This window comes from Hyperolius riggenbachi, chromosome 6 (assembly GCF_040937935.1).
Source record: "Hyperolius riggenbachi isolate aHypRig1 chromosome 6, aHypRig1.pri, whole genome shotgun sequence".
Classification (NCBI taxonomy): Eukaryota; Metazoa; Chordata; class Amphibia; order Anura; family Hyperoliidae; genus Hyperolius; species Hyperolius riggenbachi.
The window spans coordinates 235,976,292-236,003,118 of record NC_090651.1 but is presented as its reverse complement, the minus strand read 5'-3'; the positions used below and the strand labels follow the sequence as shown (position 1 = coordinate 236,003,118).

The 26,827-nt window shown below is 42.5% G+C and overlaps 1 protein-coding gene across 6 annotated transcripts in view; it reads right to left on the bottom strand.

Annotated features, from left to right (window-relative positions):
* CCDC30 (coiled-coil domain containing 30) overlaps nucleotides 1–26,827 on the bottom strand; it is a 113,931-nt gene that overhangs the window by 1,687 nt on the left and 85,417 nt on the right. For 5 of the 6 annotated variants that reach the window (XM_068240551.1, XM_068240549.1, XM_068240548.1 and 2 more), the window contains 7 exons: nucleotides 22,067–22,224; nucleotides 18,466–18,631; nucleotides 17,953–18,074; nucleotides 13,570–13,711; nucleotides 11,768–11,904; nucleotides 8,877–8,991; nucleotides 3,278–3,348 (listed from right to left, as the gene is read on the bottom strand). In XM_068240551.1, coding sequence (XP_068096652.1) covers nucleotides 3,278–3,348; nucleotides 8,877–8,991; nucleotides 11,768–11,904; nucleotides 13,570–13,711; nucleotides 17,953–18,074; nucleotides 18,466–18,631; nucleotides 22,067–22,224 — 911 coding nt within the window. The remainder of the gene's footprint in view (nucleotides 1–3,277; nucleotides 3,349–8,876; nucleotides 8,992–11,767; nucleotides 11,905–13,569; nucleotides 13,712–17,952; nucleotides 18,075–18,465; nucleotides 18,632–22,066; nucleotides 22,225–26,827) is intronic. The other variant, XR_011022114.1, reaches the window with a different exon arrangement.

Genomic DNA, 26,827 nt, shown 5'->3' with positions numbered 1-26,827 from the left:
TTCCCCATGTGTCCCTCTTTCAGGACTGATGTACAGATCTATGTAAATATATGTATTTTTCTACTGCAAAATGTTTACATGACTAAACTTTATTTCCATAATCTAAATTGATATATTTCTTATTTTCAACTGTTAATATAAAGCAAAACAACTGATAAGAAGGACCAGTGTGGTTTGACGAGGGGTGTGGTGGGGGCGTGGTTAGGGGTGTGGCAGGGGCATGTCTTAAAGGGTCTCTCTTTCTTATCTCAAAATGTTGGGGGGTATGCAGTCCTGTCCTGGACATGTACCATAGAAACACATGCAAACCTAATACAAAACTGACAGGACTGGACTGGAAATGTACAGATTTAAAGGGGCACTATGGTGAAAAATTGTAAAATTTAAAATATGCGCAAACAAACAAAGAAGTACGTTTTTTTCCAGAGTAAAATGAGCCATAAATTACTTTTCTCCTGTGTTGCTGTCACTTACAGTAGGTAGTAGAAATCTGACAGAAGTGACAGGTTTTGGACTAGTCCATCTCTTCATAGGGGATTCCCAGCAAGGCTTTTATTCTTTACAAAGATATTCCCTAAAAAGGATTCAAACAATGATGCTGGCCAGCTTCCCTGCTCGCGATACACTTATTTGGCAGTTGGACGGAGCAACTGCCATTCACTAAGTTCTTTAGAAAATAAATAAATCTCTGAGAATCCCCCATGAAGAGATGGACTAATCCAAAACCTGTTGCTTCTGTCAGATTTCTACCTACTGTAAGTGACAGCAACATAGGAGAAAAGTAATTTATGGCTCATTTTAATCTGGAAAAAACGTACTTCTTATTTGTATATGTTTGCACATATTTTAAATTTTACAATTATTCGCCATAGTGCCCCTTTAAGTGTGAACACATCCATAGAAACACCTACAAAACTGATGCCAACTGTTAAAAACTGACAGTACAGTACTGGACACCTTTTAACCACTTGCCGACCGCTCACTCATACCGCGCGTCGGCAAAGTGGCAGCTGCAGGACCAGCGACGCAGTATTGCGTCGCCAGCTGCAGGCTGATTAATCAGGAAGCAGCCGCTCGCGCGAGCGGCTGCTTCCTGTCAATTCACGGCGGGGGGCTCCGTGAATAGCCTGCGGGCCGCCGATGGCGGCTCGCAGGCTAAATGTAAACACAAGCGGAAATAATCCGCTTTGTTTACATTGTACGGCGCTGCTGCGCAGCAGCGCCGTAAGGCAGATCGGCGATCCCCGGCCAATCAGCGGCCGGGGATCACCGCCATGTGACAGGGGACGTCCTGTCACTGGCTGCACAGGACGGATAGCGTCCTGTGCAGCCCTGATCTCCGGGGGGGAGCAGGTAGGAGAGGGAGGGGGGAATTTCGCCGCGGAGGGGGGCTTTGAGGTGCCCCCCCCGCCAGCCACATGCAGGCAGGAGAGATCGGACCCCCCCAGCACATCATCCCCCTAGTGGGGAAAAAAGGGGGGTGATCTGATCTCTCTGCCTGCTACATGATCTGTGCTGGGGGCTGCAGAGCCCACCCAGCACAGATCACTCAACACAGCGCTGGTCCTTAAGGGGGGGTAAAGGGTGGGTCCTCAAGTGGTTAATGTGTGTAACAACTCTTTAAAGGGGAACTGAAGAGAGAGGTATATGGAGGCTGTCATGTTTGTTTCCTTTTAGACAATACCAGTTGCCTGGCAGCCCTGCTGATCCTCTTCCTCTAATACTATTAGCCATAGCCCCTGAACAAGCATGCAGCAGATCAGGTGTTTCAGTGGTTTAGACTTATAAGTCTGATCTGACAAGACTAGCTGCATGCTTGTTTCTGGTTTTAATCAGATACTACTGCAGAGAAATAGACCAGCAGGGCTGCCAGGCAACTGGTATTGATTAAAAGGAAATAAACATGACAGCCTCCATATACCTCTCTCTTCAGTTCCCCTTTAAAGAGAAACAGTGACCAAGAATTAAACTTCATCCCAATCAGTAGCTGATACCCCCTTTTACATGAGAAATATATTCCTTTTCGCAAACGGGTCATCATGGGAATCTGTATGGCTGATATTGTGGTGAAACCCCTCCCACAGGAAACTCTGAGGACCATGGTACTGACAGTTTGTCTGTGAACCTTGTTGCATTGTGAGAAATAGCTGTTTATCCTGAATTATCCTGCAGGATGTCAGTTTTTTTTTTCTGCATGTGGAAAATGAATGAAGTACTCCATTTGAATCCATTTTTCTGTGCAGAAAACATGCAGAAAGACAGTCAGGTGTGTCCCCTGCCTAACTGTGACTATAACTGCAACATGTGGCTGTGTAATTGTTACTATAACTGCAACATGTGGCTGTGTAACCAGGGCTGTGGAGTTGTAGTCGGAGTCGAGGAGTCGGGGCAATTTTGGGCACCTGGAGTCGGAGTCGTTGATTTTATAAACTGAGGAGTCGGAGTCGGATGATTTTTGTACAAAATCCACAGCCCTGTTAAGTATTAGGCTAAGGAGTCGAGGAGACGGAGTCGGAGCCATTTTGGGTACCCAGAGTCAGAGTTGGAGTCGGAGTCATGGTTTCATAAACTGAGGAGTCGGAGTTGGAAGATTTTTGTCCCGACTCCACAGCCCTGTGTGTAACTATCACTATAGTTAAAACATGTGGCTGTGTAATTGTTACTATAACTGCAACATGTGGCTGTGTAACTAACTATAACTACAACATGTGGCTGCGTAACAATCACTAACTGCAACATGTGGCTGTGTAAGGGCTCATTTCCACTATCACGAATTCGCATGCGTTTTTCGCATGCAAATTCGCATAGCAATACAAGTGAATGGGACTGTTTCCACTTGTCAGGATTCCTTTGCGTTTTTCTGTGCAGAAAAAATTCGCATGGCAGAGCCATCAGAATTCGCATGCCGCATACCGCTATGCGAATCGCATACAATGTATTTAATAGGAAATTCGCATGAGGTTTTGGTATGCGAATTTTCATGCGAATTTTCATGCGAATTCGCATAGAAACAATGGAAAAGCACACCAGCACTGCCATGGTTAAATTCGCATGCATCATCATCCATGCGAATTCGTGTGCGAATTCGCATGAAAATTCGCATGGACCCGCATGCGAATTTCGCATCCGCATGCGAATTTTTCCCGCGGCGATTCGCACCGCACAAGTGGAAATGCAGCCTAACTGTTACTATAACTGCAACATGTGGCTGTGTAACTGTGACTATAACTACAACATGTTGCTGTGTAATTATAATCTTTCAGGCAAAGTCTCTCACCTGTCACTTGGCAGATGTATTATTTCATCCATTCTTAACAGCCACTCGGGTGGTATCATCATTGTGATATCCTAAAACATGAAAACAGAGTAATAAATATCCACTCTCCACATGCAGAATATCTCCTAGACTTGCCACTTCTACCTGCGCAATATCCCAAGAACATGTCCCACCTTTTCCCCAGAGATCATTGTACTCCCAGGTACATCTCTTAACTACTACAACATCCTCTTATCTTCTATGAATGACTTTACGTCTATAACCCATTATTATTTTGTTTTTTTTAAAGTAGATTCAGGTTGTCACGTATCTGACTGCACTTTGCGTATTCCTTGCAGTGATTTACTATGATCCAGGCAACAATTAGAAACATTTGCCCCCTGACAACATTTTTATTAAAAAAAAAAAAAAAATGCAAAAGTTTCAAAAGCAAAAGCCACAAAACAGCGACCTCATCGACTGACTATATCAAATTGTGCAACAACATCCAACCAACCAGTTCAAGTCTTTTAGAGTAATTAAAACATGTTTATTCAATTGCAACTTAAAAGAAAAACAAACAAATCTACATTTTGTAAGAATTTTAAATATTACAGTCACAGTTAGACCCGGGGGGCCCACTTGATCGTTTTCAGCAGAGATTTCGGATGTCAAGGAATTGGCGACACTTGCTTGCTGAAATCACAATCTTGGTGCAGCATTTTCAGAGCGATTTCAGTCAGGGAAATCACATTACCTGAAAATCGCTCTGGGAAGCTCTGGTTCTAAAATAAGTGATCCCAAGCTGAAGCTCGGGATAAAAATGAGATACTTACCTGGAGAGAGGGAAGCCTATTGAGGCTTTCCTCTCGGTGCTCGGATGTCCGTCGCTAAGTGCAACTCCCCTCCAGATTGGGGCCGCAGTCCTCCTCTGTTACAAGCATGGTCGTGCAGTAGCCGCTTGAGCCCACCCGTGCATGCGCAGTAGCACGGACCTGCTCGTACATGCTGCAGGGAGAGGAGCTGCACGGCTCCAATATGATTAGCGACAATGACTTGTCGCTAGTCTTCCGAGGGCCATACTGAATGACGGGGGACTTCAGAATACTGAGGGAAGCCTCAATAGGATCCTGAGGCGTCCCTCTCTTTAGGTAAGTATCTCGTTTTGTACCCGAGCTTCAGCTCAGTTACACCTAAGTACAAAAATTGCTATAAAAATAATGATTTTGATAATGATTTTCAATTTCTAGTGGGTCCCAGCCCTTGGAGTAAACACAGGTGCAATTGGATTTGCATAACCAGCTTGTAATTAATGACCATATTACAAATTGTCTTAAACTGTAACCAAACAGTGGTGAACAAAATGTAGTAAACAGTTCAAAAGGGTGCACAGAATTCTGTCACAGACCACCTGAAGAATATTTTGTGGGTTCTGTGCTTGCTCCTTCAGAGGAAATGGTTAGTGGTCCTAGACTATCAATGCAGACATAAGGTATGGCCTGGGATAGTGCACTGTATATACTAGCCCCACCCCTTTAGATTGTAAGCCTCTGGCAGGGTCCTCCCTTCCCTAGTGTAGTCTACAGGATTGTGTGCTCCTTTCCTATGACAACCTGTATTTTGTACCGTTTACCTTGTATAACTTTGTTCTATGTTTTATAAATATAAGCTTTCATAAGGTATCAATGTGCTGCAAATATAAAGGAAACAAAAGTGACTCCCACTGTAGTAGCAGGTTCTTATAAAGTGCTTTCAGGCTACATTTACACTTTTATTTTAGAGAATTAACCATACCGGTAACATATAGCTCTCATCCCCCAAAACTGAAATACATGAATAGCAAATAAGTGCTAGAGGATTTTTAATAAAGCAAATTGTGTGATAAATTGTACACATACTACAATTGAATTGGCATACAAGAAGAAGAAACCAAGTAAAATCGACATATATTATTACGCTCAACTATAAAAATTGGCTTCTACTGAGGCATGTTTACCCATACTTAAATACCAGCGGTCCATGCCCCCTTAAAAAGAACCTGTATTGAAAATGAAAAAGTCAAAATAACCATACACAGGTCATACTTACCTCCTGTGTAATCTACTCCTCAATCTCTTTCTCCTCTCCTGCGTTCCATTCGTCCACCGAGATCAATAGATTTCTCCTTCCTCCATTTTAAAAAAGGCCATTACTCCCTAACAGCTTCCTGGTCAGCACACTGTTAAAGTACTCCTGACCTCTTATTTTAAATAAAATGTTATTAATACATTTTTATCATCTGTGCTGTGACATAACACAGCACAATCCTTTCCCTTTAGCGCTCCCCCTGTCCCCCGCTCTGCACAGCCACTCGAGGATGGGCTAGGGGAAGGTGTCTGTACTTCCTCCTCTCTGCCAGTCATCAGTAACTCCCCCAGCACTCGCCGCTATTTGTTCCTACTTACACAGCACGCTGCGGAGCGGAGCTGTGTACGGGTAATTTAGCACAATACAGCTATTAGTACACTATCGTTCTGAAGTAAATTACCCCAAGACCGCACACAGCTGTGTAAATAGGAAGGAATAGCGGTGAGTGCAGGCGGAGTTACTGATGACGGGCAGATAGGAGAAAGTACGGACACTTCCTCCTAGCCTATTCGGCTGAGCAGCAAAAGGGGGAGAAAAGCGTTGTGATGCAATTTTACAGCGCAGCAAATTTTTAAAAAAAAGTACGTCTGCTGTTTTAGAGGGGGTTTCAGGGGTACTTTAAACTGTAATATCATCCACTTGAGCTATAGGGTAACATGGACATTACCTTGCACATTCAGTTGTAACTGACAGCTGTTGATATATAACTGACAGCAACTGGTATATTTCAGTTCTGACAAAATATTGTCAGAACTGGATGAGATCACTGTAATAAGAAAATGGTGAGCCTCAGAGGAACTGACAGTGAGGTTAGTATGTAATATTAATTTGCAGCTACGTCATGTGTTTATTTTAAAGACTTTTCCTCGTTTCAGGTTTCCTTTAAAGGACCAGAGACTGCTGGTACCATAAATGGCAGAATAGCGACGAATACCCACACATACCCACCGCATGTCGGGAACCTGTGAGACGGTCAGGAGGTGCTTTCATTGGCTTCTGACCCTGCCTATGAATGTAAGCCAATGGGAGCGGCTTACGTTGATAGACAGGGTCAAGAGCCAATGAAATCGGCTCCTGACCAGGACTCTGCCGTCTTAGAGACAGTAGAGCGAGTGAGCTGCGGCGGGGAGACAGCGGCGAGATCGTCAGGAGCGACGAAAGCGGCGAGAACGCGCGGCGTCGGTGGATTGAAAGCTACGCCCTGGCAGCCATCAAAACAGGGCGTAGATTTCAATCACTAAGGTCCTTAAGTAGTTAAACAATCTTTATTAAGTGAATGACCTGTTGAGAAGAAGATGTTACATATTCCATAGTACGCAGGTATGGCCTGCACCTGTGCAGTGGAAAAAGCTATGCACAAGCGGCTTTATGCTACTGCGCAGGCATAGCTTGCTTAGTGTGCAGTGCAGCCGCTCTTCTGTCTGTGTACAAGCAAGATAGAAGGTCCTTGGACCGGAGAAGCCTCTGACTCATCCAAAGGCTTCTTTCTACTGAGGCAAGTAAGTAACTTTTCTTTTACCACAGGTTTGCTTTAAGGGGTGGTGAAGAGGAGTGAATGGGAGGGTGATAGGAAGGAAAAGTTAATTTTAGCTCGAAGTCAAATGTTACAAAAAGTGGTTGAAAGGGCATAGGGGTTAACGGACAATGCACAGTATAGCATGAACATACCTCTTACCATAGGTAGTTTTATCTCAGGCAGCATAATAACACCTCATTATTTACGCCTTATTTACCTGGCTAAGTTAGAGTTTCTAAAAGGGGGGTTCTAGTAAGCGCCAGTGTTGCCTAAAGATCAGTCAGATGACACAATCTAACTGCTCAGGATAATCTCGCCCCATCTTCCCTTTCTTTAACCCCACCGCTGATCTGCAGGTCATAGTATTGCTTACATTTAGTGCTGGATCTTTGGGGAACGCTGGGGCTTGATAAAGCGAAGTTTAAAAAGTAAACAGACCCCTTAAAATAATGATCTCCTCTAATTCACACACATTAATTTACCATATTAATAGAGGGCAAATTGTGCCCGGAGAATTAAGAGAAGGGTACACAAAGGAGCACATTAAGTAAATTGATTTCACCTTGTAATGGCTACAGAAATATATAATATTAACAGCAGCACTGTCGAAGATTGCCAATAGAGCTTTTCCGGCTTCACATTAATCTAAATGAATTATGAATAAAACACAAAACAAAATGTGTACTCTATGTCCTAGGTTAGGGTACTTCTGATGGTTCCAGGGAGTACTCAGGCTTGATATACGTAACCAAGAGTAACAAATTTAGAGTTTTATAAAATGATAAATCTTATTTAGGCAACACCAAATTAGTTTTTTAGTTAATTTAAAGCAATAGTAAATGCTTGGAAATAGTTTAAAACCAATTATTATGTACTACGATAAAATATATATTAGTCAAGGGGTACTTGTGACAATGTTTATTATGCTAGGGGGTACTTGGCGAGTACAGGGTTTTAAAAGGGTTACATACCAATAAAATGTTGAGAAACACTGCTCAATAGGATACTTTATATTTGCACTAACACTAGTTTCCTGAATGATTATCTTTTAGAAGTACAAATTACATTTCTGGGATCCATGAGCTTAATGACTTTAATTTCATTTAATAAAGACCACAATCTGCCGCTTAATGCAAGTATGTAAGAAATATAATTCAACGTTAAGAGCTTGTAAGGCATTTAAAGGGGGAACTGGAAAGTGAAGTTTGAGGAATGATGTGTCGCTCAAGAGGTGAAAGATGTCCAAATTGTTTTGGATAATGTTTTAACAAGCTTAAAGAGAATCTGTACTCTAGTATTCTTACCATAAAAAGCATACCATTCTATTCCTTATTTTCTCCTGTGCCCCTCTGTGCTGTTTCTGCCACTCCCTGCAGCAATCCTGGCTTGTAATTGCCATTTTTAGGCAGTGTTTACAAACAAAAGACTGGCTTCTAACCACAGTATCATAGGCTGAGAAGTAGCTTACTGTGTGACTCATGCAGAGCTTGGAGGGGGTGTGGAAAGCTTCTACCAATGACAAGCAATGCTGCACATTCCACACATTCCAGCCTCAGCCCGACAGACACGACAGAGGAAAGGAGATAAGATTTATTACAGAGACAGTGCAAGTAGGAAAGGCTGCAGTAAAAAAGGCCACATTAGAACAGGTATAGGAACTTATAGGATAGAAGAAATAAGGCTTAAAATTTTGTTACAGAGTCTCTTTAAGTCAATATTGAGTTCAGTTTGATTTGTGTTGAATAAAATTCTCATTAAGAGTGCATAATGTAGATCAAAAACCATTTCTACACAGATCCAAATGCTGGAGGAAAATTAGAGTGCCGAGAGGAAACTCACACAGACATGGGGAGAGCTTACAAAGTGCCTTAGTTGGGAATTATGATGCCCCACTGCAGTGCATTGAACCACAGTGATAAAGCAATAGACCATTTTCTGAACAAATACAGTATATGACGCTACCTCTGTAGTACTCACAGGAAGATTAAGGGCCTGCAGTTTCTTTAATACTTGCTTGAGTGAATGCATCTGGTTATAGAGCTGAAGGACACTCTCCCGCAGCTGGTGGTTCTCCTCATCTAGGATCTGGGCCCTGGAGGATACACAGGCAGATAACATAAAATCCTTTAAATGACCAGAACACTTGAAGTATAAATTTACTTTTTACATGTTTGTAAAAACCTCTCAAAGATAAGCAGAAACTAGAAGATGTTGTGTGTTCTGAAGAGAGCAAAAAAAAAACAACACCTGGTGTCCCAGAGTGCACTGGGATGAAAAGGCTTAATGACATCATAGCCTAGGCTAAACATCACTGGGAGGGCGGGGTTACATATCAATATACAGGAATATATAGATATAGGATGTGTTTCTGATGCTGGAAAGTAGGTAAATATACTGTCAGATGAACAAGAACACATGGTATTTTACATTGTGACATTATTTACACACAAAGACTAAATCCCTCATTCTCAAGTGAATAAGATCATTCCTAAGTGTAAAACATTCAAAACAGTTGCCAGTCTTCCCAGGAGTGAACATCTTAGCAAATGTTCCCCAAAGGCAGACTGTAATTCTTAGTGAAATTGCAAAAAAAAAAAAAAAAACAAAGAGCAAGAGATACATCTCAGACTCTACAGACCATAGTTAGCAGTGGATAGCACTCACGCCTTGCAGCACTGGGTCCGGTTCAAATACCAACCAAACCACTATCGGCATGGGGTTTGTATGTTCTCCCCATGTCTGTGTGGGTTACCTCTGGGCACTCCGGTTTCCTCCCACATCTCAAAAACATACAGATAATTTAATTGATCTCTCTCCAAAATTGGCTCTTGACTACGATGGTCATAGGACTATGGCAGAGATTAGAAAACACAAGAGCGATATGATTTCTCTTGTATTGGATGAAAATGAGACAAGGTGGGTTACCACTAAGGCAACCAGTGCAACAGCAGGTGGGGAGAATACCTGACTCCACTTGGGATAAAATGTCACTCTCTGTAGAAGTGACACAAATAGGGTAACACCCCTCCACTAAGAATACACCCCTCCACCTAAGAAAACTTGATTATTTCTGAACAGAGGTGCCAAGGTAGATTAAAATAAGTTAAAAACTGTTTAAAAAAGGAGCTAGCAGTGGACTTAAAGCACAGAGTATTTTTGGAGCATATAAATAAATATTTTTTTCTACTGGATACTGACTATCTGACTCTATTTGGGGAATTAGGGTAAGTCCACTGTTACCTCCCCTTTTGAACTGTTTTAACTTATTTTAATGGCCCCTCTATTCGGAAATACCAGTAATCAAGTATTGTGGGATCCTCTGAGGGACAGTTAGTGAAAAGACAATATACTCTGTACAGCACTGCCGAAGATGTTGGCGCTATATCATTACTAAATAATAATGATACTGTTAACATTTTAACCCCCCTGGCGGTCTGATTATTTCTGGATTTTAGGGTCTTTTTTAAAAGGTTTCAGACCCTAAAATCAGGAAAAAAATCATGCTGCCAGAACGCCAGCAGCTGCCCCTTCTCTCACTCACCTCCCTGCACTCCAATTTTACCTCCGTCCTCCGGGTGGCGCTGTAACACTTTTTTGAGATCAATGATGGCAATCTCACCAGATTGATTCAGAGCCTTCAAGGACAGAAAGGAGAACTGCTACCAATGTCTGGATCCCCCAGGAGGCAAGTAAAAGTTCCCGCTGTGCACAATACTCTGCATAGAGCTGGCATAGCTCGGGAATACTGCCAGGGAGGTTAAAGTTCATGACAGTACAATTAGAAAATAGCAAGTATAAGAGGTTAGTCAATCTCGCCTTACCATTATACAAAATTACCTATCAATCGCGCAATCAATTCAAGAAATTCAATAAAGTATGGTATAAATGGGTTGAATCCACAGACCCCTTGATTCCCAATTTAGATATCGACGTCATGGTGCAAGACATACATATGCCTTAAGAATATCTGTTTCTGTTAATTTCGAGATAGAGGCACTGTTGCTAATTTCCTATGTCAAAAGTGTATATTGATACCTGTTGCTCTGTTGTAATACATCTCTGATAAGCTCAAATGTAAGATGTGTGAGGACACTAGACAGCATTATTGTGTAATGTGTTGTTGTGTTTAATGTTTTTATTGAAAAATAAAATAAAAATTCTCTATAAAAAAAAGAAAATAGCAAGTATGATTTGTATAGAAAGACTGCCAGGAAAAAGCCTCTTCTCTAAAAAGAACATAGCAGTATGGCTTAGGTTTGCAGAGTTGCCTCTGATCGAATTATAAGACTTATGGAACAATGTCCTTTGCACAGACGAAAACCAAACACGGCATCATCTGTACAAACACCTCATACCAACTGTTAAGCATGGCGGTGAAGGAATTCTGATTTTGCAGCCATAGGACCCGGGCACCTTGCAGTCACTGATTCAACCAGAGTCCCAGGGAATAACTGAACTTGTCATGGTCAATCCATTACAGTTAGTCTTGAGATGATAAAAAAAATGATAAATAATACATAAATAAGCCTGAATAAGTATTTATAGTTAATCAAACGCATCCTGGAATGCCTGTAAAGCATTTATAAACTATTACGGAGTACTCCTACCAAATAAATATTTGTCAGTTACCAATTGAGATCTCGCCCACAGTAGGGCCAGAAAACACTGATCTAAGGAACTGACTTTTATATGGCCTCCTATAGCATTACAATGTAAAACAACTGTCTCCGCAGAAACTGCTTTTAGTAATGTCCTCGTACACTGGCCTTAAATATCACTTGTCAGCCAGTGACAGACAGGTGATATTGCAGAGTTTGAATCACATTGTACTGCATCATAGAGCAGAAGGATGAAGTGAATTTATATACCTGTTCTTTAGTGAGCGCAGCTTCCACTTGAGGTTGCTCACTGAAGATTCCTGCTCAGCAATGTCCAGCAGCAGCTGTCTCTTCTCTTCATGTAAACGCTCATTCACTGCTGAGATGCTGCTTATCAGCTGCTGTTCCTAGTACAGGAAAAGAACAGTAACATAGAGCTAAAATGCAGCAATTCTATTGTAAAACAAGCAAACAAACAGACAAACCGGTACAGATTCAAATATAGATTAATCCCATCAAAAGGGAGGTATGCATTTATAACAGACTAGTAAAAAGGCCCGTCTGTTGAAAAACTGGCGCTAGGCCAATGTTGCGTCCCGCGCACCCCCGCCCATCCCCCATCACTGTCCGAAGTCTGCACCTGTGCGCCCGCCACAATGGACACAGGGACAAAAGGAGGATGCTGGGACAGGGGTTTTGTTATATAGGACTAGCTATTTAGCCTGCCCGTTAAATAATGGGCGCTAGGGCTGTGACGCAACCCCAGGGTACCCGGCCGCGTTCCATGCCTGTACGCGCCCAGCCGCGTTCCATGCCATGTACGCGCCCGGCGCGCGCACCAACGGCAGCCCGCAGCCCCCTCCTGTCCCAACGGCTACACATGCGTAGTAGCTAGAACAAGCATACACAGAAGGATGACGTAGGGACAGAGAGAGGGGTTTTATTATATAGGACTTGTAAAAAAAAGCCCTCCCATTAAAAAATGGGCGCTAGGCTACGGGCGCTCTCTTCCCCCCAGCAACGCGAGCACAGATGCATCCACTTGCCAGTCCTCCACCGCTGTCTGCAGTATATGCACACAGGGAGATGTTGCTTGTTTGGCAGTTGGAAAAAGCTGTAACTTCCCACACTGCAATGAGGTTCTCAGACAGCAAACTGTGAAGTCTGGAAGCAGGGACACACACACACACACAGGGACGAGACACAGAGACACAGGGGTTTTATTATATAGGACTAGTAGACCTAAGCCCGTTTAAAAACGGGCTCTAGGTCTGTGTTTCTGGGTGCGCGCACGCGCCTGCCGCCCGTGCCCGCCGCCGCATGCGATCCCGCCACCGTGCGCGACCGGTTGTTCGGACGTCAAATCGGGCGTGTATACAGTCTGTCGTTCAGCTGATAAAACCGGACTTGAGCGATCCACCAAGCGGATCGCTTAAGTCCGCATACTTATCACCTCTTCCAAGGGAGCGGTATTCTCTGTCTCAATACCGCCTGCTCTAATCTCTATGAATTGACAGACATGTGTTGAGATAATCACTGCACAAGGCGGTAATTTCCCGCACTGCTCAGTAGTTTGAGCTTTTCATGCGGTAACAGCTTTTAGGAATTAACATTTTGCTAAGTGCTCGGTAAAGTCAGCTGTTTTCAGCATTACCGCATGCGGGAATGCTTTACGAATGATAGCCATTGTCGGTAGAGCTTTTTCAATTACCGTATGTATGAGCTCCTTAATCAGTCGATGTCAAATAAAGCAATTTTAAAGTTTGTGTCTGGGAGCCCACCAGTCTCTTTCAGCAGGATGCACTTCAAGAGTTTCGTTCAGTCTACACTCTCCTCAGAAAGCTTAATCTGTCCTGCAATATGCAGACAGAAAAGAATGAGCCAAGCAGCCAACTTGTCCACAAAGCCTGCTGACACTTCTTTCAGCTGTCTGCTTCAGGTCACGTGACCGCATTTTACAACAGGATCTTTAGTTATCAAGTTGTCAAGTCACAAATGCTACAGTTTGGGCATTCGGTTTACTAAGCTACTCGGGTATACTCAGAGTTGGGCATTGGACAGATTTGACTCACCTTCTCAGTTTGGCTTTTTGACACACTGAGCTCCATCTCTAGCTGTTTGTTGTGCTGATCCTTCTGGTTCACCTCATTTAGGTACCCCTCTTTAGCTCGGCTGAGTTTGGCTTTATGACGTAACTGCATTTCATTGTACTTCCTGTTTACATAGAAATAGGTCAGTATCAGCAAATTTAATGAATGACGATATCAAGAGGATGACCACATCTTAAAGCATCACTATGACTGGTGCTCACTTCTGTTCAGAGTGTAAATTATAGCCAAATTATTTCAGCCTCTCAGGAGATTAAAAACCGCTTGAAAATTGCTGTTTGTTAAAGTTACAGCCACCTAACTGTTGACATTTCCAAGTGTAGAATCAGGCCTCTCCATCAGAGAGAAAAAAAAATCATCAGAATTGGTAAACTACACGCGTACGTTAAAAAGGGGCGCTGGGAAAAAAGGGCGCGGGGTTTTAAACGATAAACATGGATAACGTTTAAAAATATAATGTACTATATTTCGTTTAAAAATAATGTTTTATAAAGTTATAAATCATTAAATAATGTTCATGAAATCGTGAATTGTGAAAACGTTAATCTTCCGTTTAAAAAGTGAAACGTATAATAACGTTTAAAAAAAAATTAGTAAGTAACCCTCCCTGTACCTACCCCTAACCCCTAGACCCCCGTATTGGTGCCTAAACCTAAGACCCCCCTGGTGGTGCCTAAACCTAAGACCCCCCTGGTGGTGCCTAAACCTAAGACCCCCATGGTGGTGCCTAAACCTAAGACCCCCCTGGTGGTGCCTAAACCTAAGACCCCCTGGTGGTGCCTAAACCTAAGACCCCCCTGGTGGTGCCTAAACCTAAGACCCCCCTGGTGGTGCCTAAACCTAAGACCCCCCTGTGATAAGCATTAATAACGTTTCAAAAAAAATTGTACTGTTTTTCGTTTAAAAATAATGTTTGAAAAAAATATTGTACTGTTTTTCGTTTAAAAATAATATTAAAAAATGTATAAATCATTAAATAATGTGTAATCATGAGAAGCAGTTATAAAACATTAAGTCTCCGGGCGCCGCTTTTAAAACGTTATTTTTCTCCGGCGCCCTTTTTTCCTGTCGGGCGCCCATTAAACAATATTTATTATGGGAGTGAATGGCGGCGCCCGATTTGTCCACTAGCCTCCTGCGCCCTTTTTTACTGTTACCAAACTACACACCTATAAACTTACAGAGGATCTGTAGCGAAAATAATGCAATAAATAACGCAACAAATAAAACTGCTTATTTTTTACAATATTGATTTATAAATTATTTTGTCAGTGTTTGCCCATTTTAAAATCTTCCTTCCCCATGTCACGTGATCTCTGTGGAATGTTTGTTTACAGGTAGTCCCCGACTTACGAACGACCCGCCAATACGGCATGGATTATCTGTTTCCATGGGAACAAGTTAAAAAAAATGTTTTCCAAAAGGACTTGGCAGTTTTTGAGAAAATCGATTAAAAAAAAAAAATCAAAGAAAAAATGGCTTTTAAACTTGTATGAACAGGTACCAAGGGCAGAGGTGACACAGAGGGGGACACTGGAGGCACAGGGGGGCACAGAGGAGGTACAGGGGACAGAGATAGCACAGTGTTACGACTTAAGAACAGATTCAGGTTAAGAACGAACCCAGTCCCTATCTCGTTCGTTAACCGAGTACTACCTGCACTGAGAGTTCTAAAGCCAGTAGAAAATATACCTGGTCTCCCAGAATGCTCAAGGGGGATACAGCAATATATAGATATGTGGAACAGTGGGTATCCTGAATAATTCATTACATTCACTATATGCCACTACAGTGCCTCTTTAACATCAGTTGTGTGTAAACTGTTTGAGGGAAACCTATGGGACACTGTACAAAATTGTATAGCAGAGAATAATCTTTATTTCAGTTAATCAGCATGGCTTTACTAAAAACAGCTCGTGTTTGACCAACATGCTCAGCTTTTATGAAGGGGTAAATGCAAATCCAGACATTAGAAATAGCCATTATGCCAAAGCATATGTACCGTAACTCTAAAACCTAGGCTCTCAACGTGTGGTACGCTTACCCCAGGGGGTACTTCTGATGGTTTCAGGGGGTACTTGGGCTTGATATACTTAAACAAGAATAACAAATTTAGTTTTAGAAAATGATAAATCTTATTTAAACAACATCAAATTAGTATTTTAGCTAATTAAAAGCAATAGTAAATGCTTGGAAATTGTTTAGTACCAATTATCATGTACTGAAATTAAATATATATTTGTCAAGGGGTACTTGTGATAATGTTTACTATGCTAGGTGGTACTTGGTGAGTACAGGGTTTTAAAAGGGGTACAGGCCAATAAAATGTTGAGAAACACTGCTCTAAAACACACAATTAGACAGAGTATAGTAATGCTATGTGCATGCCATTAACATGCCCAGGTCACTAGGACACAGGCCAGCAACCATACCATCATCTACAAACTTGAATCTGTGGCAAGTAGCAAAGCTCCATACACTAAAAAACATGTGAAAAAGCTTCACATCCTACCGATTATGTAAATAACTACCAGCAATGGTCACGTGCAATGCCTTTTGTTTATGTTTGCGTGCATGGTTGCACACACGCAGGTGCATAGACTGATGCATGCACAGCATACAATAATGCGCCCCAAATAAATTAGCTTCTGCCTATAAAAGGCAACCTGCCCTGAACACTAGAGCTGATTCCTGTCAGTTTTGGTGATAGTTGCTAGCTCAGCACTGTGGTTGTGTCTGACCTCTGATCCTGACCCAACTTATTTTGATTATTCTCGACCTGCATTCCTTGGTACTGACCCGGACTGATATCATACTCCTGTCTGCTGCCTGACCAGACTCAGATTGTTTCTCAATCAAGATAGTTTTCAACCTGCCTACTGACCCAGACCATCCTTGACTGCGATTTTCTCTCCTCAATGTGGTGTCACCTAATCTCTCCACAACCATTAGGGTTCCCTTGAGTGCGACCTGGTGGGCACTAGGCAGCAAAGCCCATTGTTCCTTGTGGAGCGCTCTGGAGAAGACCTGTGGTCACTTAGACCCCACACTCAGTTTCTGTTTTTTTGCATTACAAATCGCATTCGGAAGATCGTTTTCTGCTAAGAAGCTGAAGAGTGGGAAATTGTGGCCTGCCAGAAAGGGGAAATGAAATGTATTTTTTACTTGATTTTGTGTTTTAAACTTTTGTTATGCTAGACCCTTGCTTGATACATTTTGGTAAATTACAGGCAAAAACTTCATGAAGATTACTTGAACCACTTTTTGCACAGAAATTCAGCAGTAATTGAAAATTGATAAGAAAAAACAACCCTCTGGAGCATAGGCTTAGCAATCACCCCTGCAACCCCTGCCATTGCAGGGGGGGGGGGGGGCCCTGTGGCTTTGTGGGCCCCTCCTCCCTCTCTCCAACTGCAAGTGCAGCCAGTTAGCAAAACAACCTCCCTGTTTGCTCACAAAAACCATGTGCAGGAGAGAGTGTCATTTTTTTCTTGCTTCCAGATGCTGCTTCACAGCAGAAAACTCCCTGCTGCCATTCGCCGACTCCTGATCATATGACCCACATGGGGGCCCCATGCTATCATTTTTGCAGGGGGCGCTAATAAGTCTAGTTATGCCCCTGATCTGGGGTATACTTACCTTGGGAGGGGAAAGACTCTGGATCCTAATGAGGCTTCCCCCGTCCTCCTAAGCCTCGGCGATCTAGCGCAGAAAGCCCCCGAACGTTGGCAAAGTAAATATTTACCTACCCCGTAGATATTTACCTAATGCAAGGCAAGTACCCACTAGAGGAATTATTTTTTTTATTATAGAGAGAGTCTCTTTAAGGCAAGGGAGGTTAAGAGCAGAACCTTCATTTGACACAAATAAACTGATGAGATAAATAATTCCTACTCCTAAAAATGACCTTTTTTTTTTTTTTTTTTTTTAGAAATCAGAGAGTTTTATTTTCTACGGGAAAGCTAAAAAAGTAGGTTTTACTGTTTTGTTTCAAATGGATGATAGAGTCTTTCACACAGCCCAAGTCCTTACCCAAAATATATGAACTATTGACTTATTTATGTCAACCCTGCACTCTGAAGCTGTCGTCTGCCACAATTTTATGGCAGAAATTATTTACAGCTTACGCTATAGTCCAACTAGGTCCCGTCTGGAGAGAGATTGACACTTGCATACCTGATGTTTAACTCTTTCAGGCAGAAAAAGAAGAGAAGGCCTAGTTATTTGTATGCTTGTCACCTCAGGTACACTTTAAACAGAGTTATGAAAATGCAACAGTTCCATGAAACTTCCTGCTCCAGGCCAGTGTCTAGCCCATATACCACCCGCTTTGGACTCTCATCTCACCTGATAGAATCATCCAGCCTTTTCAGGAGAATATCATATTCCTTCAGCAGCTGTTCCTTTTCCTGCTGCATGTCCTGCAGCTTCTCTAAGAGCTTCTGATTGGTGCTCTCACAATTGGTACGCTGTATCATGAGACAAGGTATTACACAGGTTATATGATCCCATAATATGAAAGTAAGATCAACAAAGGGTAGCATAACTGGCATAACCGTGGCTAAAAACAACCATTCATAAAAAGGTGTTTGTAATACCGGTAATATGAATTACCACTACAGTCATGTCTTTACAGCTCTCTATACAGGTGATCTTACATGGTCCAAACATATACAATTAGCATCTTTAGTTGTTATTCATGGTATAAATAAATATGTGAGACCACAGAGGTGTAGCCAGTTCTATTTCTATTACATTAGCAGAATCTCCTGCAGGCACAGCTCATACCAAGCGTCTGGTTTAATTATGTCACCATACAGAAAGGATGGAGAATTAGCATTCTGAATGATGATTACTGACCTCAGAGGTGGCCGACTTCCGTTCATCATCCAGGTGCTGCAGCCTGGACTCCTGCTGGTGCACTTTAATCTGAAGGGCACAGTTGCTCTCAGTCAGGGAAATCTCCTTCTCATGTAGGGATTTGATTTCCTGCTGCAACACCTCCAAGCTCTCATCTAAAACTTTCCTATAGAGGCAAAGGATACAACTCCATCATATCTGTAAAAAATTATACCGTTTCTGTGAAATAACAGTAAAATAATGGGAAATATTCCCATGGCTAGGTCTGGGGGAAATCAAACATTTGTTGCTTTTCTTCATGCTGCTGTTCCTCTTCTGCATGTCACAAGCTGGTCCAAATAGATAAAATGTCAGCACCATGGTTACTGGTACATAGTTTACACTACCAATGCAAGTCAGTGAGCAAAAAAGTTAGATACTTAGGCTCAGTAGTGGGAAGCCTCTAGGTCCTAGGTTCTCAACATGCGGTACACGTACCCCAGAGTTTTAGAAAATGATAAATCCCATTTAAACAACACCAAATTAGTATTTTAGCTAAATAAAAGCAATAGTAAATGCTTGGAAATTGTTTAGAACCAATTGTCATGTAATATGATATATACATACATTTGTCAAGGGGTACTTGCGATAATGTTTACTATGCTAGGGGGTACTTGGCGAGTACAGGGTTTTAAAAGGGGTACATACTAATAAAATGTTGAGAAACACTGCTCTAGGTCACAGGTGTCAAAAGGTCAGTCCTCGAGGGTGACATACATGCCAGTGTTTAGGATAGTCTGCGACATGGAGATAGGTGTTCTACTTGCTGAATCACACCTTTCCTGATTCAGTCTCATCAATTCATTTGAGCCGTGCCAAAAGTGTGTGAAGACCTTGACCCTTGAGGACTGGACATTCCTGCTTGAGATAGTCCAGAGGCTTCCCAGATCCTCCAAAAGCTCACCGTTCCAGTGATGGGTTCCGACAAGTCTATACCTATTTGACTTAGCTAGTCAAATAGGTTCTTTTGTGGCCATGGGCCTGCACAAAGTTTACAGGAGTACAGAAGAAGAAACAGTATACATATGTCATAATAAACTCTGGGTCAATCCTAATACCAGGTCTGTGAGCAATAAAGTAAACTAGGATCCTTATCTTACCCCATTTAGATGGTCTGTGTGTATTAAGGCATCTTAATGATGTATTTATGCTTGAAAAAAATATCTGTTTTTCCTTTTGATGTTGCATGTATATAAGCTGTCTGTACCACCAGCTTGCAAACTAACAGGATATAAACCTGACGAAGGCTGCAAGGCCGAAAGCTTGTTTATTCTTATTCATTTGTAGTTAGCCAATAAATGGTATCAAAGACTGTACAATTGAATGGTTAATCGCTGTGGCGCACACCGCCCCCCCTGGACTAAAATGTACGCCCGCATCCAAACAATGCAATACTGGTCTATGGAGAAATTTTAGCTTCCATCATAGTTTTGCATGCAAAAATATAGATCTACTGGACATCTGCACCAACGTTGAGGTAAATCTCCAGAGCAGATGTCCTAACACTAAACTGACCTAAGTTAAAAGCAAATGTCTTTACCCTGGCAGCAGCTACGCTAAAATGTGTAACTTACATTCAATACAGACAGCAGAAAACAAAGCAAGCGCTCACCAATATGGGCCGCATCTGAATGACTCACCACCTCATATGCACCGCTTAAATAGCTCAAATACACACTCAGCAATCAGACAGATGCAAAACATATGCAAAACTAAACTAAATACTTACCATGCAAAACAGGATAGCACAATGGGTGCTGCTAGCCTGGTAGTTACAGAACTGTGGATACAAAATATAGGTAAAGGCTGCGCATCCCTGACCCAATACTGTACAATTGAAGGCCTCTTGCACACTGCATGCATTTCAGATTCCGATTCCGCTTTTTAATCTGTTTTTACATCCGATTCCGATTCAGATTTTTAATCTTAACTGCATGCTGCGTTTTTTGATCCGTTTTTCTGTTGAATGTATTCAAGGAAAATCGGAAACGGAATCGGAATCGGAAACGGAATCGGAATACGGATTTGCAGTGTGCAGGGAGCCGAATGGTTAATCGCTGTGGCGCACACCGCCCCCCCTGGACTAAAATGTACGCCCGCATCCAAACAATGCAATACTGGTCTATGGAGAAGTTAGGACATCTGCTCTGGAGATTTACCTCAACGTTGGTGCAGATGTCCAGTAGATCTATATTTTTGCATGCAAAACTATGATGGAAGCTAAAATTTCTCCATAGACCAGTATTGCATTGTTTGGATGCGGGCGTACATTTTAGTCCAGGGGGGGCGGTGTGCGCCACAGCGATTAACCATTCAATTGTACAGTATTGGGTCAGGGATGCGCAGCCTTTACCTATATTTTGTATCCACAGTTCTGTAACTACCAGGCTAGCAGCACCCATTGTGCTATCCTGTTTTGCATGGTAAGTATTTAGTTTAGTTTTGCATATGTTTTGCATCTGTCTGATTGCTGAGTGTGTATTTGAGCTATTTAAGCGGTGCATATGAGGTGGTGAGTCATTCAGATGCGGCCCATATTGGTGAGCGCTTGCTTTGTTTTCTGCTGTCAATAAATGGTATCATCCTGATTTAAAACTTCTTGCTTTTACTGATGGCTAACACGGTACAATACCCTACTGCTACTAATATGTCATAATAGACAGAGACACAAAAAAAAGGATACTGACACTTTTTTTTTTTTAAATTTAAGGTGTGCGTTTTAACTTGTTTACTCTTTGTGGTAGATCAGTATCCCCTTTATCCATTTCCTTGTCAGATTTAAGCCTCGTACACACGCCGTACCAGAAGCAACGATGGGTCTGCCGGACCCTCCCGCTGAGCGGATCGTTCATAAACAGCCTTATCCGTCTGCCGACAGCGCGTACAGACGCACATACTGTCGGCTAAACACCGCCCATCGGGAGGGTCCGGAGGACTTGTCATTGCTTCTGGTACGGCGTGTGCACGAGCTTTTAGGATACCTGGGGTTCTCCTTATTAACAGAGCTTTTAGATTATAGCATAAGCCCTGCATACACGTACCCTCACCTCTTACTGGCACCAGATACAACAGGTATAGAAATAACCCCCAATTCAAAATGGAGACACACACAACATATTTCCAACTGTACCGTATTTCCCCTAAATTAAGACATCCCCCGAAAATAAGACCTCTCTAATATTTCAAGCATGCTTGAAATATAAGACATTCCCCAAAAATAAGACACCGCAGTTGGCGTTTTACGTCCCCATGGGGGGACACTAGACGCAGCGGGTTAATCAACCCTGGACTCTACAAACGACGGGAGAAATCGGGATTGGAACACAGCGTTCCCGCAAATGCCGGTAAAAGCCCAGTACAAATGCTCCCATTCACTTGAATGGAAGCGTTTAACGTCAAGTACCGGACGCCAGCGGTAAATTCCCGCCAAGCGTCCGTGTGAACCAGCCCTTGTTCCCCAGTATAATCTTGGAAAGCAGGCTAGATGTGATTTGTGGCCGCGAGACAGCATGCACCAGTTATAACGCAAGAGAAAAGAAAAAGCTGCCGCAGATCCTCTTACCTTTTAAGCTGTTCCTCCTGTAATTCCATTTTCAGCTTGGATTCCCTCTCTCTTGCCTTTTTTAGATCTTCCTCTAGATGGCGCTTGTCTGCTGTTTGGGTTTCCAGGAGTGTAATTTGGTGCTGAAATGCTCTAAGTTGCTGCTGCAGATTGGAGACCTAAAGTTATGACAAATACTATAAATTATTGGGATATAATAATGCAAAAACAAGCATAGCTAAAAAAAATACTGCAAAGATCCCTAGTCTACAAAAGGAACATAAGGTAAAGTACTTGAACACCACAACATGTAGGGATTGGCTTTAGAGGCTCATATGGAAGTTGTTCTGCTCCTTTCATTGTACACCTAGAATTGATTATAACTATTTAGAGTTTATACAGTGTCCATATAGAGCGTTGTTTTTTAGACCCCCAACAACCCTCCCATCAAACACTGCCATTACTGCCACTGACATTCATGCTTTGTCTGTGTTATGATGTAAAGTGAACAAGCCATGATATGGGATGGGGCACTATGGAAGATGTTTGTTTTGTTTTATTTAAAAGTTGATTATTCTTCGTTTTAATCATTCAATTTCCCTGAATATAAGACCTATCCCAAATACAAGCCCTTGCAGGTTTTTTCAGGATTTTTGAGGATGGTGGAAATATAAGCCTTACTCCAAGAATAAGGCCAAGTTACAGTTCATAAAGCGAGTCAGTTTAAATAGTGTCCAGGTAGCAACAGTTTATATGTAAAAAAGTAAAATAAATTGGCAATAGAATGCAGCAGGACAGACAGACTATTCAACAAGGAAAGCAGACACCCCCAAAAGACCCTTCACCCCCAAAACAATTGCATTCAAAAGACCCCACAAGACCCTAAACAACAGGGTTTAGCAAATGTCTGGCTCTCTGTAAATCAAGGGTGTAACTAGACATCACTGGGCCCCCTGCAAAACTTTGGATGGGGCCCTCAGTATAGGCAGGTAGAGGTGCACCCAGTATAGACATGTATACGTGTCCCCAGTATAATTGTTATGCTCACACGGATACCGTTGACATTGTCACTGAGGTGAGGACTTCCCAAAGCACAGAGTCTAAGTGACCACGGATTTTCACCAAACAGCCCACAGGGGTCGAAGGACTTCACTGCCTAGTGCACACCAGGTTGCGCTTCAGGTTGTCCTAACAGTGGCTCGCAGAGCAGGTAACACTGTGATATAGAGTTCAAGGTTTAGCGTGGTACAGAATCATCAAGCAGACTGTAGTCAAACAATCCGTGGTCAGTACAGGCAGAGTTCTTTCATAAACGGTATAACAGGCAATGGGTCAGGGCAGGCGGAGAGCAAGCGTAATCAGGAAACAGGCCGAGGTCAAATAACAGGAGTCAGAGTATAAGTGGGCAGAGTCACAGGAACTACTGCTGGCAAGTTGCACGAACAGACAGCACTGATGTGCTAGAACAGTAAGTTTAATTAGGCAGCTTGGCGCCAAACTTAGGATGCTGCACTTGCGTACAGACATCCGCATCATAGTGCGCACGCGTAACCCTGTCAGCATGAGGTTGCGCAAGCGCACAAACGTCCGCATAGACCCAATTGTTCGCGGACGTATTTCTGTGCACGTCACACAGTACGGGGTGACGCCATGAAATAAACAAATATGTCAGCCCTTCCTGCGGACATATACGCGACCAGGAGCCAGGCGAGGACAATCATGCAGCGGGAACCGGTAAGTATGACAATAGCTAGGTATAGATGTCCCCAGTATAGCCAGCTATAGGTGCCCCCAGTATAGCTAGCCGTGGGGGGGGGGGGGGCAGGCATGGGGGGGAACAATGGCCACTCCCCCCCCCCTCACGATCCCCCATCAGCGCTTCCCCCTCCATTGTTAACTTCAAGGGCCATTGTTCCCCCCTCAAGTGCAGCACCCCCTCCTGCCCCCAAAATACCCTGCCGCAACTACATCCTTTGCAGCCCCTATTGTTACGCCACTGCTGTAAATGGAGATTGTCGTACATGGAAAAAGGAAATAGAGTCAATTATGATAAATTCATGATGGAGTTTAGGGCTGGGAAAGTTATGATGCTGTTCCAGAATGTGATGACATGACTATGTTTGAATGCATTTTTTTTTTTTTCAAAGAACAAATGTATCATCCCCTGAAAATAAGCCCTAATGTGTCCTTTGGAGCAAAAATAAATATACCGGTAAGTCCCTTTTTCACTTTTGGGGAAACGCGGTATTATAACTGAGCTTACTGATGAACATACAGGCGGTACCCTGCTTACAATTAGGTTACGCTCCAAAGAGATTGTAAGTTGAATTTGTTTGCAAGTCGAGTCCTGTGTTATACATGGGCAAATGTGGATAAATGGTTTACTTTCGGACAACTCTGGATTTGGACATATACCGGTAGTATAAACTATGGCTTTTGGTTGTTTTCATTGTGCCATTAAAGTGTTTTAACTTATAACACTTTATTTAATACTGTAACATTTAACAACAAAATATGTAATAAAAATGGTTTACTATGTATATAAATATGTTTGTATCTCTAAAACATAAATTGCATTGTTTGTATGTAGGGGACTATCTGTACAGCTGGTTACATTTTTGATACTCCCCTCCCTCCCCTACACTTAGAAAATAAAGGGCAATACTATAAACCACTTGTCAATTCTAAAACTTTTCACTCTATAAAATATTTTATGTTTTTGCTGACTGTCACTGTTGGATGGAAATTCTCACAGCTGGGGACACTGAAGAGCAATATAAAGCCTTTCCCAATTATCCAAAAGAAAAATAATTAGAACAAAGTTAGTAAAATAAAAAGTCAGGCTTTCATTTCTACCTTTTGGGAAACTCCATTTTATGAAAGAGGTTTGTGAATAAGCATCAAGTGAGATCCTTGCAACACTCATGTCCTATAAAGGTGCCAAACCTCAACATGTAACCTTCCTACTTCCTGTACAATTCCACCACTGTTTACTGCAATAGAACATGATTAGACCAATGAGCAAGGCAATATTAGAAGCAAATGTACAGACAGATTTCTAATATTCACATGAAAGGGTTTGTAATGTAATGGTATAGAGTTTTCCTTAGCAGCAGGATGACAAAGCATGCTGGGACGTGATAAGCGGTGTCCTTCTCTCTGCTTATAGATGGTGTAATAGATGACTAATCAAAGCTGAATAAGGCAGGCAGGCTCCCAGGCCTTTCCTGGAATACAGCCACAAACATTCCACAACAAATTCATACTTGTGTTACAGCATAATGAATGCTTAAAGTAGACCAATAGAGAAAAAAAATGACACTGATTACAATATGCTTATAAATGTCTGGGAAATGCCTCCTTGTCTTACTCACAAGAGGGCTGAATTCCTGCTTCTGGGTGGTCAGCCTACAGCTACTCCTCCTCATATCAGCCAGCTCACCTGCTTATTTAGCCCCCAAAAGTGGCCATGTGACCTATGGCAGGCGTTGCAGAATAAGTGCTCCTGGGGCATGATGTGATTACTGTGGCAAACAGGAATACTGTAGGATGCCAGTGCCTCACTCCACCAGCCTGGACTACTGCAGGGTCAGTCCCCCTGTGTGGGCCAGCAAAGGTAAAAACACCTGCTCACAATAGGATTCAGGTGATAATAGTCAGTTGGGACTAGGTAAAGATAAGTAGGAAGGGGGCACTGACTTACTACAGTACTTAAAGTGGACCTCAACTCTTGCACAAGACAGAAGGAAAACATAAACAAGTGCACCCTGTATGTATTTAGAGAGTTTAGCCTGTTTAATTCCCCCTCATCTGTGTCTAATCACACGTTGTAATTTGATCTATCTCCCATGTCACATGGCTGCCATGGCAGAGATGGCAGATAAGCTCATTTCAAAGCACAGGCTGTTAACAACATGCCTGCTTCCATGAACCAGGAAGTAGAAACACTGCAGATATATTGTAGGATTTGTATCAGCTGTAACAAAGAAAAGTTTTCTTCAAAGGTTATTATGCTGTTGCGCATCTTTTAGAGCAGAGAGGAAGTTCTGAGTTGGGGTCCACTTTAACCTCTAGCCGACCGCGTCACGCCGATGGGCATGGTCGCGGCGGCAGCCCCAGGACTGCCTAACACCGATCAGCACAAAGTTCTCGGGCTCTGTTTTGCAGGAGATCGCGCGCAGGCTGCATGCACATCTCCTGCTTGGTGGGCGGAGCGGAGCGTTCAGTCTCCCGCTCGGGAGACTGTTAGACAGCGAAACCGCCGTCTGATAACCCATACAGCACTGCGATCAATCAGAAAAACAAATGAAAATCAGATCGGACCTGTTGGAAGTTATTGATTCAACCATCAATTGGACGGGATATTGCATGATGTGTACCAGGCATAAGGTCTGCAAAAGCTTGATGGATACATCCAAAGACAATATTTATATAACTCTAGAGACAACATATTGGAGAGGCTGAGATTGGGAGAATTTGCTTTTCATTGTCAACATAGATAAGAGTGGTCGAATGACCCCCTTTATGCTGGGTACACACGATGCAATTTACTGCCCGATGGGACGGGCTGATCGATTATTTCCGACATGTCCGATCGGCTCCCGATCGATAAAGCAATTGATTTTCTAATGCTAAGTGTGCAATTGCTTTATTGATCAGGAGCTGATTGGACATGTTGGAAATAATCGACTGACCTGTCAATCAGGCTGGGAAATTGCATTGTGTCTACCCAGCATAATACACTGTAAACTCACAGTATAAGTTGATTTTAGTGAAGCAGAA